Genomic DNA, 14,574 nt, shown 5'->3' with positions numbered 1-14,574 from the left:
TGGGGAAGCCCAGTTCATTGCGTTTGTGCGATACAGAGACATTATGGAAATTAACGTGTACATTCGGTTCTGCAAGAACCTAATGGGGAGAACAACAGGTGAGGATGTGTTCCAAGTTATTGACAGCTTTTTCTCAGGGCACAATCTGGATTTGAAATCCTGTGTGTCGTGTGTGCACGGATCGTGCTGCATCAATGTCTGGGAGAGTGAAATGATTAATTGCCCACATAAAGAAGGTAAATCCCAATGTATCATCCACAGAGAGGCGTTGACCAGCAAGAACACGAGTCCTGAGTTACACAATGTTTTGAATGACGCAGTGAAAGTGATTAACTTCATCATGTTCAGGCCTCTGAATCACAGACTGTTTGAAAGGTGATGACAGTGGGACTGAGCACCAGCAGCTTCGGCTTCACACCGACGTCCGTTGGCTATCCAGAGGGAAAACAGTTCAGAGGCTTTTTGAGCTGGGCGCCGAAGTAAAATCATTTTCTGTCTGAGCACTCACACCCCCTTGCGGCTCTGTTCGAGGACACAGACTGGGGAGCCCCGCCTTGCCAATCTTGCTGATGTGTTCAGCAAACTGAACAACCTGAATATAATTCTGCAAGGTAAAGACACACATTCTAGAGAAGATGTGTGACAAAGTGTGTGGATTCATGAAGAAGATCAAACTCTGGGAGAGGAAATGTGAAGATGGGGAAATAAGTTGTTTCCTGCAGCTTGACACCTAACTTTTTACAGATTATGTTGACAGAGCTCCCTTAGTGAAAATAGTAAGCTCACATTTATCCAAACTCAACTGTGCGTTCAACTCCTACTTCTCTGACACTGAAAACAAGTCTGCCAAACTTGACTGGAATGCGTAAACCAAATGAGTGCCAAATTTCCACCAAATCTAGGAATCACAACGATCGCACGCACATGAGGGGGTCCTTCAGGCAGGTCAAAGTGTTTTAGGGGTACAGTACCCAAAAAGGTTGGGAACCACAGGAGTAGAGTACAGTAGAGGACAGTACAGTAGAGTTAAATTCAGTAGAGTCGGGTAGAGTTTACTTCAGTAGAGTATAGAGTACAGTATAGTATAGTATAGTAGAGTTTACTTCAGTAGAGTATAGAGTACAGTATAGTATAGTATAGTATAGTTTACTTCAGTAGAGTATAGAGTACAGTATAGTATAGTATAGTATAGTTTACTTCAGTATAGTATAGAGTACAGTATAGTATAGTATAGTAGAGTTTACTTCAGTAGAGTATATAGTATAGTATAGTATAGTATAGTAGAGTTTACTTCAGTAGAGTATAGAGTACAGTTTAGTATAGTATAGTAGAGTTTACTTCAGTAGAGTATAGAGTACAGTTTAGTATAGTATAGTAGAGTTTACTTCAGTAGAGTATAGAGTACAGTATAGTATAGTATAGTAGAGTTTACTTCAGTAGAGTATAGAGTACAGTATATTATATTAGGTAAAGCATTAGGTAAAGCACTAGCATTCCAGTGTTAATACTATTGTAATTAGCCTTACCTCCATAACTTGCTACATTTGCACACACTGTATATATATTTTCTGTTGTATTTCTGACTTTATGTTTTTTTTTTTACCCCATATGTAACTCTGTGTTGTTTTTATTGCACTACTTTGCTTTATCTTGGCCAGGTCGCAGTTGTAAATGAGAACCTGTTCTCAACTGGCTTACCTGGTTAAATAAAGGTGAAATAAAAATGAAATAAAAAATTATAGTATAGTAGAGTTTACTTCAGTAGAGTAGCTTACAGTAGGGTACAACACAGTACACTACACTTTACTCTACTGTACTCTACTGTACTCTACTATACTCTACTGTACTCTACTGTACTCTACTCTACTGTACTGTACTTTACTCTACTGTACTCTACTGTACTCTACTGTACTCTACTGTACTCTAATGTACTCTACTCTACTCTACTGTACTCTACTGTACTCTACTCTAATGTACTCTACTCTACTGTACTGTACTCTACTGTACTCTACTATACTCTACTCTACTGTACTCTACTTTACTCTACTGTACTCTACTCTAATGTACTCTACTGTACTGTACTGTACTCTACTGTACTCGACTGTACTCTACTCTACTCTAATGTACTCTACTCTACTCTAATGTACTCTACTCTACTCTACTCTACTGTACTCGACTGTACTCTACTGTACTCGACTGTACTCTACTGTACTCTACTCTAATGTACTCTACTGTACTCTAATGTACTCTACTCTAATGTACTCTACTGTACTCTAATGTACTCTACTTTACTTTTCTTTACTGTCCTGTAATGTGCTTTACTGTGCTCTCCAAACTTGTGAAACATAGATGTCTAGGATTGGTTCAGATTTGGTCCGGACCGGTCCAAATCTAATCCAATTATAGACATTTATGCTTTGGCCAAATATAGGCCGGCCCGGACTGGATGTCCGTGGACGTTGAAATCATTACATTACAATCAGATCATTACATTACAGGAGATCATTACATTACAGGAGATCATTACATTACAATTAGATCACTACATTACATCAGATCATTACATTACAGTAGATCATTACATTACAGGAGATCATTACATTACAATCAGATCATTACATTACAGGAGATCTTTTTTGTAAGTGTACAGAGGCTTGAGAAAGTATTCACCCCCCTTGGCATTTTTCCAATTTTGTTGCCTTACAACCTGGAATTAAAATAGATTTTTGGGGGGTTTGTATCATTTAATTTACACAACATGCCTACCACTTTGAAAATGCAAAATATTTTCTTGGGTGAAACAAACAAAGAAAGAAACAAAGAAATAAGACAAAAAAACAGAAAACTTGAGCGTGCATAACTATTCACCCCCCCAAAGTTAATACTTTGTAGAGCCACTTTTTGCAGCTGTCACGATCGTCTAATGAGGGAGACCAAGGCGCAGCGTTGCGAGTGAACATATTCTATTTATTTAAATGATCACACGAACCAAAACAAATAAACAACGAATGCGTGACGTCTATGGTACAACACGAACACACACGAACAAAATCCCACAACCCGAAAGAAAAACAGACAGATTAAATATGGCTCCCAATCAGAGACAACCAGCCGACAGCTGACACTCGTTTGCCTCTGATTGGGAGTCACACCGGCAAACATAGAAAATAGACAACCTAGAACACCCACCAAAGAAACGGAAAACATAGAATGAACACACCCTGGCTCAACATAATGAGTCCCCGAGCCAGGGTGTGACAGCAGCAATTACAGCTGCAAGTCTCTTGGGGTATGTCTCTATAAGCTTGGCACATCTAGCCACTGCAAGGCAAAACTGCTCCAGCTCCTTCAAGTTGGATGGGTTCCGCTGGTGTACAGCAATCTTTAAGTCATACCACAGATTCTCAGTTGGATTGAGGTCTGGGCTTTGACTAGGCCATTCCAAGATATTTAAATGTTTCCCCTTAAACCACTCGAGTGTTGCTTTAGCAGTATGCTTAGGGTCATTGTCCTGCTGGAAGGTGAACCTGTGTCCCAGTCTCAAATCTCTGGAAGACTGAAACAGGTTCCCCTCAAGGATTTCCCTGTATTTAGCGCCATCCATCATTCCTTCAATTCTGACCAGTTTCCCAGTCCCTGCCGATGAAAAACATCCCCACAGCATGATGCTGCCACCACCATGCTTCACTGTTGATGAGAGGTGTTGGGTTTGCGCCAGACATTTTCCTTGATGGCCAAAAAGCTCAATTTTAGTCTCATCTGACCAGAGTACCTTCTTCCATATGTTTGGGGAGTCTCCCACATGCCTTTTGCCGAACACCAAACATGTTTGCTTATTTTTTTCTTTAAGCAATGGCTTTTTTCTGGCCACTCTTCCATAAAGCCCAGCTCTGTGGAGTGTACAGCTTAAAGTGGTCCTATGGACAGATACTCCAATCTCCGCTGTGGAGCTTTGCAGCTCCTTCAGGGTTATCTTTGGTCTCTTTGTTGCCTCTCTGATTAATGCCCTCCTTGCCTGGTCCATGAGCTTTGGTGGGCGGCCCTCTCTTGGCAGATTTGTTGTGGTGCCATATTCTTTCCAGTTTTTAATAATGGATTTAATGGTGCTCCGTGGGATGTTCAAAGTTTCTGATATTTGTTTATAACCCAACCCTGATCTGTACTTCTCCACAACTTTGTCCCTGACCTGTTTGGAGAGCTCCTTGGTCTTCATGGTGCCGCTTGCTTGGTGGTGCCCCTTGCTTAGTGGTGTTGCAGACTCTGGGGCCTTTCAGAACAGGTGTATCATTACATCAGATCATTACATCAGATCATCACATCAGATCATCACATCAGATCATTACATCAGATCATCACATCAGATCATTACATCAGATCATCACATCAGATCATCACATCAGATCATCACATCAGATCATTACATCAGATCATTACATCAGATCATCACATCAGATCATTACATCAGATCATCACATCAGATCATCACATCAGATCATCACATCAGATCATCACATCAGATCATCACATCAGATCATTACATCAGATCATTACATCAGATCATCACATCAGATCATTACATCAGATCATCACATCAGATCATTACATCAGATCATTACATCAGATCATTACATCAGATCATTACATCAGATCATTACATCAGATCATTACATCAGATCATCACATCAGATCATCACATCAGATCATCACATCAGATCATTACATCAGATCATTACATCAGATCATCACATCAGATCATTACATCAGATCATCACATCAGATCATCACATCAGATCATTACATCAGATCATTACATCAGATCATTACATCCGATCACTACATCAGATCTAAATAGTCTTCATCTTCTTACTGCCACTTATCAATGTAATTGTCTGCATCATATCCAATCCCCCATATATATTTTTGTAAGTGTATCAATTACATTACAGGAGATCATTACATTACATGAGATCATTACATTACAATCAGATCATTACATTACAATCAGATCATTACATTACAGGAGATCATTACATTACAGGAGATCATTACATTACAATCAGATCATTACATTACAGGAGATCATTACATTACAGGAGATCATTACATTACAATCAGATCATTACATTACAGGAGATCATTACATTACGTTAGATCATTACTCTACATCAGATAATTAAATTACAGGAGATCATTACATTATATCAGATTACCCAATGTGGTGAACACGGTATACTGTCACAAAACTGGAAGAGTGAACATGTTATGGTTATGGTTAGGTTAAGGGTAGGGGTTAGGGTTTAGGGTAGGGACGTCCCAAGGATACCAGATAGCACTGTCTCACCTCCAAGAGTTCTCCAAGAGTTGCTGCATTTCGTCCATTCTCACTAACAGGTGAAATGATACAATGTATAACAGGTGGTCATGCACACTGCTCTACTAATGATACAATGTATAACAGGTCACCATGCACACTGCTCTACTAATGATACAATGTATAACAGGTCACCATGCACACTGCTCTACTAATGATACAATGTATAACAGGTCACCATGCACACTGCTCTACTAATGATCCAATGTATAACAGGTCACCATGCACACTGCTCTACTAATGATCCAATGTATAACAGGTCACCATGCACACTGCTCTACTAATGATCCAATGTATAACAGGTCACCATGCACACTGCTCTACTAATGATACAATGTATAACAGGTCACCATGCACACTGCTCTACTAATGATACAATGTATAACAGGTCACCATGCACACTGCTCTACTAATGATACAATGTATAACAGGTCACCATGCACACTGCTCTACTAATGATCCAATGTATAACAGGTCACCATGCACACTGCTCTACTAATGATACAATGTATAACAGGTCACCATGCACACTGCTCTACTAATGATACAATGTATATCAGGTCACCATGCACACTGCTCTACTAATGATACAATGTATAACAGGTCACCATGCACACTGCTCTACTAATGATACAATGTATAACAGGTCACCATGCACACTGCTCTACTAATGATACAATGTATAACAGGTCACCATGCACACTGCTCTACTAATGATACTAAATGTAACAACTTCCAGGAGCAAAGGGACAGGAAACAACGATACAATGTAAAAATGATAAAATGATACAAATGTAACAACACTCCTTGTAACTGCTTTAGAAAGAAGTATTCAAACTGAATTGACCCCTATTTCAACTGTACAGTGGCAGCGCAGAACCCTCTCACATGACCACATGCTCAGTCATGTGAGAAATACCACCCAATCCATCCCATAGAGAACGATAGAGTCCTCTAGTGGCCAAAAAGGACCTGTTATCATGGGCAGCGCCATTGAGGGCTTCCACCATTTCAATGTAGCCAACTGGGTGGGACTTCCAACTTCATTGGCTGATCCCTCCTGGTGACCCTGTTGGAGTCGTGTCCAATCAGGTCATAAGGCGGGATCAGCCAATCGTGAAAAAAGAAAATGGACTACTTTAAAATGGTGATAGCCTCAACGGCGCTGCCCATGCTGTCACAGACACTATAATGGCACAGATACAAAGATGAGTCCTCTACCTAGCTCTATGGTCCATCCTGACTGCTAAGTAGAGAAATTTGTGTTATTATGTTCTCTCTAAAACCAATGGTTCATATATTGACCACTTGAACGGTCAGTCTCTCGACAGCCATGTATGATATCACTCTTTTGAAGCATGCAAATTCCTATCGTCTGCTCTCCCTGAGCGCTGCATGGAAGTTAGAACACAGAACGTGCTGACGGTGCAGTTTGCCAAAAGCACAGCAACCTGGAAACATCGGTACGTGGCGGCTGGCGACCCTCTGTTGAACATTAGTTCTGGAGGAATGAGAAACAAAAAAAGACTAGTCTAGTTTTATCAAATGGCAAATAAAGATCTGAAAGGAACTGGAATTACTCTGACTATTGAGGTAAACATCTATTTCTTTCCATTGTCAGGCCTATAATGTATGAAAATATGACACAATGGTTGATAATGTTGTATTTTGTTATTGGTTGACCTGTCTCTGTTGTTTTTGTATGATAATGCATTACACATCAGTGTTCTCACTGCGAGTTTCAACAGTTGTAGTATCCTAAAAGTTATTTGTTCCTTTGTTTCCTAAAAGAAGTGGCACTCTTCCCTCTACAGCCCGACAAAAGAAGCCAACAGAAAGACAGTGAGTCCCCATCCAAGTCCTCCCCATCAACATCCAAGTCCTCCCCGTCAACATCCAAGTCCTCCCCATCAACATCCAAGTCCTCCCCGTCAACATCCAAGCCGTCCCGGACCCCGTCAACATGGCATGGTTTTGGGCAGAAGGTGCGTCTCCTGGCCCCCTACCTGTGGCCCCGGGGCAGCCTGCTTCTACAGGGAATGGTCCTGCTCTGTCTAGCCCTACTGGCCATGGAAAGGGTAGTCAACGTCTTCGTCCCCATCTACTCCAGAAACATAGGTGAGACTGTCTGTCCCCATCTACTCCAGAAACATAGGTGAGACTGTCTGTCCCCATCTACTCCAGAAACATAGGTGAGACTGTCTGTCCCCATCTACTCCAGAAACATAGGTGAGACTGTCTGTCCCCTACTCCAGAAACACAGGTGAGACTGTCTGTCCCCTACTCCAGAAACATAGGTGAGACTGTCTGTCCCCATCTACTCCAGAAACATAGGTGAGACTGTCTGTCCCCATCTACTCCAGAAACATAGGTGAGACTGTCTGTCCCCTACTCCAGAAACATAGGTGAGACTGTCTGTCCCCACTCTACTCCAGAAACATAGGTGAGACTGTCTGTCCCCTACTCCAGAAACATAGGTGAGACTGTCTGTCCCCACTCTACTCCAGAAACACAGGTGAGACTGTCTGTCCCCATCTACTCCAGAAACACAGGTGAGACTGTCTGTCCCCTACTCCAGAAACACAGGTGAGACTGTCTGTCCCCTACTCCAGAAACACAGGTGAGACTGTCTGTCCCCACTCTACTCCAGAAACATAGGTAAGACTGTCTGTCCCCTACTCCAGAAACATAGGTGAGACTGTCTGTCCCCATCTACTCCAGAAACATAGGTGAGACTGTCTGTCCCCTACTCCAGAAACACAGGTGAGACTGTCTGTCCCCTACTCCAGAAACACAGGTGAGACTGTCTGTCCCCTACTCCAGAAACATAGGTGAGACTGTCTGTCCCCTACTCCAGAAACATAGGTGAGACTGTCTGTCCCCTACTCCAGAAACATAGGTGAGACTGTCTGTCCCCTACTCCAGAAACATAGGTGAGACTGTCTGTCCCCTACTCCAGAAACATAGGTGAGACTGTCTGTCCCCTACTCCAGAAACATAGGTGAGACTGTCTGTCCCCTACTCCAGAAACATAGGTGAGACTGTCTGTCCCCTACTCCAGAAACATAGGTGAGACTGTCTGTCCCCACTCTACTCCAGAAACATAGGTGAGACTGTCTGTCCCCATCTACTCCAGAAACACAGGTGAGACTGTCTGTCCCCTACTACAGAAACACAGGTGAGACTGTCTGTCCCCATCTACTCCAGAAACACAGGTGAGACTGTCTGTCCCCTACTACAGAAACACAGGTGAGACTGTCTGTCCCCACTCTACTCCAGAAACACAGGTGAGACTGTCTGTCCCCATCTACTCCAGAAACATAGGTGAGACTGTCTGTCCCCTACTCCAGAAACATAGGTGAGACTGTCTGTCCCCTACTCCAGAAACACAGGTGAGACTGTCTGTCCCCTACTCCAGAAACACAGGTGAGACTGTCTGTCCCCTACTCCAGAAACATAGGTGAGACTGTCTGTCCCCACTCTACTCCAAAGTGAGTCTGGTGTCCCTACAGGTGGCGCTACAGGTGTCCCTACAGGTGGTCCTACAGGTATCCCTACAGGTGTCCCTACAGGTGTCCCTACAGGTGTCCCTACATGTATCCCTACAGGTGTCCCTACAGGTATCCCTACAGGTGTCCCTACAGGTATCCCTACAGGTGGTCCTACAGGTGTCCCTACAGGTGTCCCTACAGGTATCCCTACAGGTGTCCCTACAGGTATCCCACATTTTGGGTGTTGGATAGTACACTGCTGCCATTATACCCTTGATATCCTCTGACTTTGTACCACTGTCTCATTCATAGTTGAATGTGTACTGGGATTGAGGGCCCTGTCCTGTTGGCTAATACAACTCAGCTGCAGTAGGACACTTATGACAGCAGGTGGCAGTGTCTTAAAACCTATTGGTACATTCCAAACGGACATTTTATGTGACCACATTAGTTTGACTAGAGTTAAGCCAGCCTCTCCAAAGACCTTGTCAGGCTCCAGAGCTGGAATACTAACAGAGACTAATAAGAAACCTTCCAGTAGTATTTGTTCTAGGACGTAGAAGAGGTGGTACCGTACACAGCTAATACAAAGACAACAATATGGCCTTAGACTCTCCACAACAACAGAAAGTAACATAAAAGGACAGTCATTTTTTATCCAGAGTAATTAAATGAAATGATTAAAGCTCTGTATTTTTTTTTGATGTAGCAGTGGGTTTGTCTAATGGCCCTCCCTGTCCCCGTGTGAGCAGTTTGTCTAATGGCCCTCCCTGTCCCTGTGTGAGCAGTCCCCCGTGTCCCTTGTTGTTTTGGGCCAGCTGGATGTGGGACCGTCTCCTGACCCTCTCTCTCTCTCTCTCTCTCTCTCTCTCTCTCTCTCTCTCTCTCTCTCTCTCTCTCTCTCTCTCTCTCTCTCTCTCTCTCTCTCTCTCTCTCTCTCTCTCTCTCTCTCTCTCTCTCTCTCTCTCTCTCTTTCTATATATATAGTCAGGGGCGCAACCTTGGTTTTAGAAGTGGGGGGGACATCTATTTTTTTTGTTTTATTTTTTAAATCCAGTCGGATAAACACTTCAAACAGCCTACCTGACCACTCGGAGGCGTCCTCGTGGTCCTAAAGGGGGGGGGATGTGGGGGAATGTGGGGGATGTCCCCCCGTCCCCAGTGAAAGCTGTGCCCCTGTATATAACTGTAAGTCGCTTTGGATAAAAGCGTCTGCTAAATGGCTTATTATTATTATTATTATTATTATTTATATAGTGTGGGAGGTCAGTCACCCTGCCAGCCATGATTAAGGGGGCATTAGGGGCCTTTAGAGGAGTTAACATGCTGCTACAAGGGACAAAACCCCCCTCCGCCCCCGTGCCAAGGCTAAAAAATCAGCACCCCTCGTCTCCCCTACATGATTAAGGGGGCATTGGGGGCCTTTAGAGGAGTTAACATGCTGCTACAAGGGACAAAACCCCCCTCCGCCCCCGTGCCAAGGCTAAAAAATCAGCACCCCTCGTCTCCCCTACACCCCCCCCCCCCCCCCCCCCCCCCAACACCACAAAATACAGAAAGGGGTGCATTCTCGCTATGGGCTTTAAGTTTGATTGTTGCTTTCTTTTCTCCCCTTGTTAATCTGGTACTGATTCTCAGCTCCCCAGTCCTAGTGGGTATGGATGGTAATGAGTCTCCCTCTTACCCCCAGTCCTAGTGGGTATGGATGGTAATGAGTCTCCCTCTTACCCCCTGGCCTAGTGGGTATGGATGGTAATGAGTCTCCCTCTTACCCCCTGGCCTAGTGGGTATGGATGGTAATGAGTCTCCCTCTTACCCCCAGTCCTAGTGGGTATGAATGGTAATGCGTCTCCCTCTTACCCCCTGGCCTAGTGGGTATGGATGGTAATGAGTCTCCCTCTTACCCCCTGGCCTAGTGGGTATGGATGGTAATGAGTCTCCCTCTTACCCCCTGGCCTAGTGGGTATGGATGGTAATGAGTCTCCCTATTACCCCCTGGCCTCTGAAACACTGCTTCCCAACGAACTGATAACTCTCCCTGCCTGGTTGCTATTGGCTAGCACCGTTTATCAGCCTTTTATGTGATTTGTTTCTGGATACCAAAATCAACCATTTTGTTCTGCGTTTATAAATTAGACGAGTATTTCAGATGAACTTGTCAAAGTATTTAGTCTTTGAGTGTTGTGTATATGTTCAGCTTTGATATGCTATGAATCGATCCTGATTAGCATGTAGCCATTGTTATGTACTTGATTACAGTTGGTCATGTTGGTTTAGTTCTCATTTAGAAATGTTTCATATCGTCGCTGTCTGATGAACACCTCGTAACTCTTATTTTGCCAATTTTCATTTTTGTACATTTACTGAAAGAAAGCAACTCACCTCAATGTACTCGGAACATTTCATGACTAAGACCAAGAAAATGTATTCAAAATAGCTTCTGAAGTTTCATAATTGCATGTTAGTTAATGGGAAAATATGGTAATGTTTCCCATTTCCTGAAAAGTTTCTGTTTTGGACATAAGAGGTTTTTATCAGACAGCGACAATATCTTCCTGTGTGTCTGTCCTCTGTGTCTGTCCTCTGTGTCTGTCCTCTGTGTCTGTCCTCTGTGTCTGTCCTCTGTGTCTGTCCTCTGTGTCTGTCCTCTGTGTCTGTCCACTGTGTCTGTCCTCTGTGTCTGTCCTCTATCTAGTGAGTAATCTGTCTGATGGCAGCAGCTGGAGGACCCTGGCCACCACCGTGTGTATCTATGTCCTGCTCAAGTTCCTCCAAGGTGGAGGGGCAGGTGAGGAATAATAAGACACTCTGATCACTGTTACCTATTAATGACCTATTAATGGCTACTGTTACCTATTAATGACCTATTAATGGCTACTGTTACCTATTAATGACCTATTAATGGCTACTGTTACCTATTAATGACCTATTAATGGCTACTGTTACCTATTAATGGCTACTGTTACCTATTAATGACCTATTAATGGCTAATGTTACCTATTAATGTCCTATTAATGGCTAATGTTACCTATTAATGTCCTATTAATGGCTACTGTTACCTATTAATGACCTATTAATGGCTACTGTTACCTATTAATGGCTACTGTTACCTATTAATGACCTATTAATGGCTACTGTTACCTATTAATGACCTATTAATGGCTACTGTTACCTATTAATGACCTATTAATGGCTACTGTTACCTATTAATTACATATTAATGGCTACTGTTACCTATTAATGGCGACTGTTACCTATTAATGGCTACTGTTACCTATTAATGACATATTAATGGCTACTGTTACCTATTAATGACCTATTAATGGCTACTGTTACCTATTAATGGCTACTGTTACCTATTAATGGCTACTGTTACCTATTAATGACCTATTAATGGCTACTGTTACCTATTAATGGCTACTGTTACCTATTAATGACCTATTAATGGCTACTGTTACCTATTAATGACATATTAATGGCTACTGTTACCTATTAATGGCCACTGTTACCTATTAATGACCTATTAATGGCTACTGTTACCTATTAATTACCTATTAATGGCTACTGTTACCTATTAATGACCTATTAATGGCTACTGTTACCTATTAATGGCTACTGTTACCTATTAATGACCTATTAATGGCTACTGTTACCTATTAATGACCTATTAATGGCTACTGTTACCTATTAATGACCTATTAATGGCTACTGTTACCTATTAATGACATATTAATGGCTACTGTTACCTATTAATGACCTATTAATGGCTACTGTTACCTATTAATGACATATTAATGGCTACTGTTACCTATTAATGGCTACTGTTACCTATTAATGACCTATTAATGGCTACTGTTACCTATTAATGGATACTGTTACCTATTAATGGCTAATGTTACCTATTAATGACCTATTAATGGCTACTGTTACCTATTAATGGCTACTGTTACCTATTAATGGCTACTGTTACCTATTAATGACCTATTAATGGCTACTGTTACCTATTAATGGCTACTGTTACCTATTAATGACCTATTAATGGCTAATGTTACCTATTAATGTCCTATTAATGGCTACTGTTACCTATTAATGACCTATTAATGGCTACTGTTACCTATTAATGGCTACTGTTACCTATTAATGACCTATTAATGGCTACTGTTACCTATTAATGACCTATTAATGGCTACTGTTACCTATTAATGACCTATTAATGGCTACTGTTACCTATTAATGACATATTAATGGCTACTGTTACCTATTAATGGCGACTGTTACCTATTAATGGCTACTGTTACCTATTAATGACATATTAATGGCTACTGTTACCTATTAATGACCTATTAATGGCTACTGTTACCTATTAATGGCTACTGTTACCTATTAATGGCTACTGTTACCTATTAATGACCTATTAATGGCTACTGTTACCTATTAATGGCTACTGTTACCTATTAATGACCTATTAATGGCTACTGTTACCTATTAATGACATATTAATGGCTACTGTTACCTATTAATGGCTACTGTTACCTATTAATGACCTATTAATGGCTACTGTTACCTATTAATGACCTATTAATGGCTACTGTTACCTATTAATGACCTATTAATGGCTACTGTTACCTATTAATGGCTACTGTTACCTATTAATGACCTATTAATGGCTACTGTTACCTATTAATGACCTATTAATGGCTACTGTTACCTATTAATGACCTATTAATGGCTACTGTTACCTATTAATGACATATTAATGGCTACTGTTACCTATTAATGACCTATTAATGGCTACTGTTACCTATTAATGACATATTAATGGCTACTGTTACCTATTAATGGCTACTGTTACCTATTAATGACATATTAATGGCTACTGTTACCTATTAATGGATACTGTTACCTATTAATGGCTAATGTTACCTATTAATGACCTATTAATGGCTACTGTTACCTATTAATGGCTACTGTTACCTATTAATGGCTACTGTTACCTATTAATGACCTATTAATGGCTACTGTTACCTATTAATGGCTACTGTTACCTATTAATGGCTAATGTTACCTGTTAATGGCTACTGTTACCTATTAATGGCTACTGTTACCTATTAATGACCTATTAATGGCTACTGTTACCTATTAATGACCTATTAATGGCTACTGTTACCTATTAATGACCTATTAATGGCTACTGTTACCTATTAATGGCTACTGTTACCTATTAATGACCTATTAATGGCTACTGTTACCTATTAATGACATATTAATGGCTACTGTTACCTATTAATGACCTATTAATGGCTACTGTTACCTATTAATGACATATTAATGGCTACTGTTACCTATTAATGGCTACTGTTACCTATTAATGACCTATTAATGGCTACTGTTACCTATTAATGGCTACTGTTACCTATTAATGGCTAATGTTACCTATTAATGACCTATTAATGGCTACTGTTACCTATTAATGGCTACTGTTACCTATTAATGGCTACTGTTACCTATTAATGACCTATTAATGGCTACTGTTACCTATTAATGGCTACTGTTACCTATTAATGGCTAATGTTACCTATTAATGGCTACTGTTACCTATTAATGGCTACTGTTACCTATTAATGACCTATTAATGGCTACTGTTACCTATTAATGGCTACTGTTACCTATTAATGACCTATTAATGGCTACTGTTACCTATTAATGACATAT

The 14,574-nt window shown here is 41.2% G+C and overlaps 1 protein-coding gene across 1 annotated transcript in view; it reads left to right on the top strand.

Moving 5' to 3' along the window:
- Positions 1–6,351: 6,351 nt before the first annotated feature.
- Positions 6,352–14,574, top strand: part of LOC311116070 (ATP-binding cassette sub-family B member 6-like) — a gene marked incomplete at both ends in the record, with an annotated part of 16,565 nt that continues 8,342 nt past the window's right edge. The window contains 3 exons of the mRNA XM_084191207.1: positions 6,352–6,399; positions 7,186–7,489; positions 11,558–11,650. Of these exons, the coding sequence (XP_084047333.1) occupies positions 6,352–6,399; positions 7,186–7,489; positions 11,558–11,650 (445 nt within the window). The remainder of the gene's footprint in view (positions 6,400–7,185; positions 7,490–11,557; positions 11,651–14,574) is intronic.

The sequence above is a fragment of the Coregonus lavaretus genome (assembly GCF_964263955.1).
Source record: "Coregonus lavaretus genome assembly, contig: HAP1_SCAFFOLD_3877, whole genome shotgun sequence".
Classification (NCBI taxonomy): domain Eukaryota; kingdom Metazoa; phylum Chordata; class Actinopteri; order Salmoniformes; family Salmonidae; genus Coregonus; species Coregonus lavaretus.
This window is presented reverse-complemented; position numbering and strand designations above follow the sequence as displayed.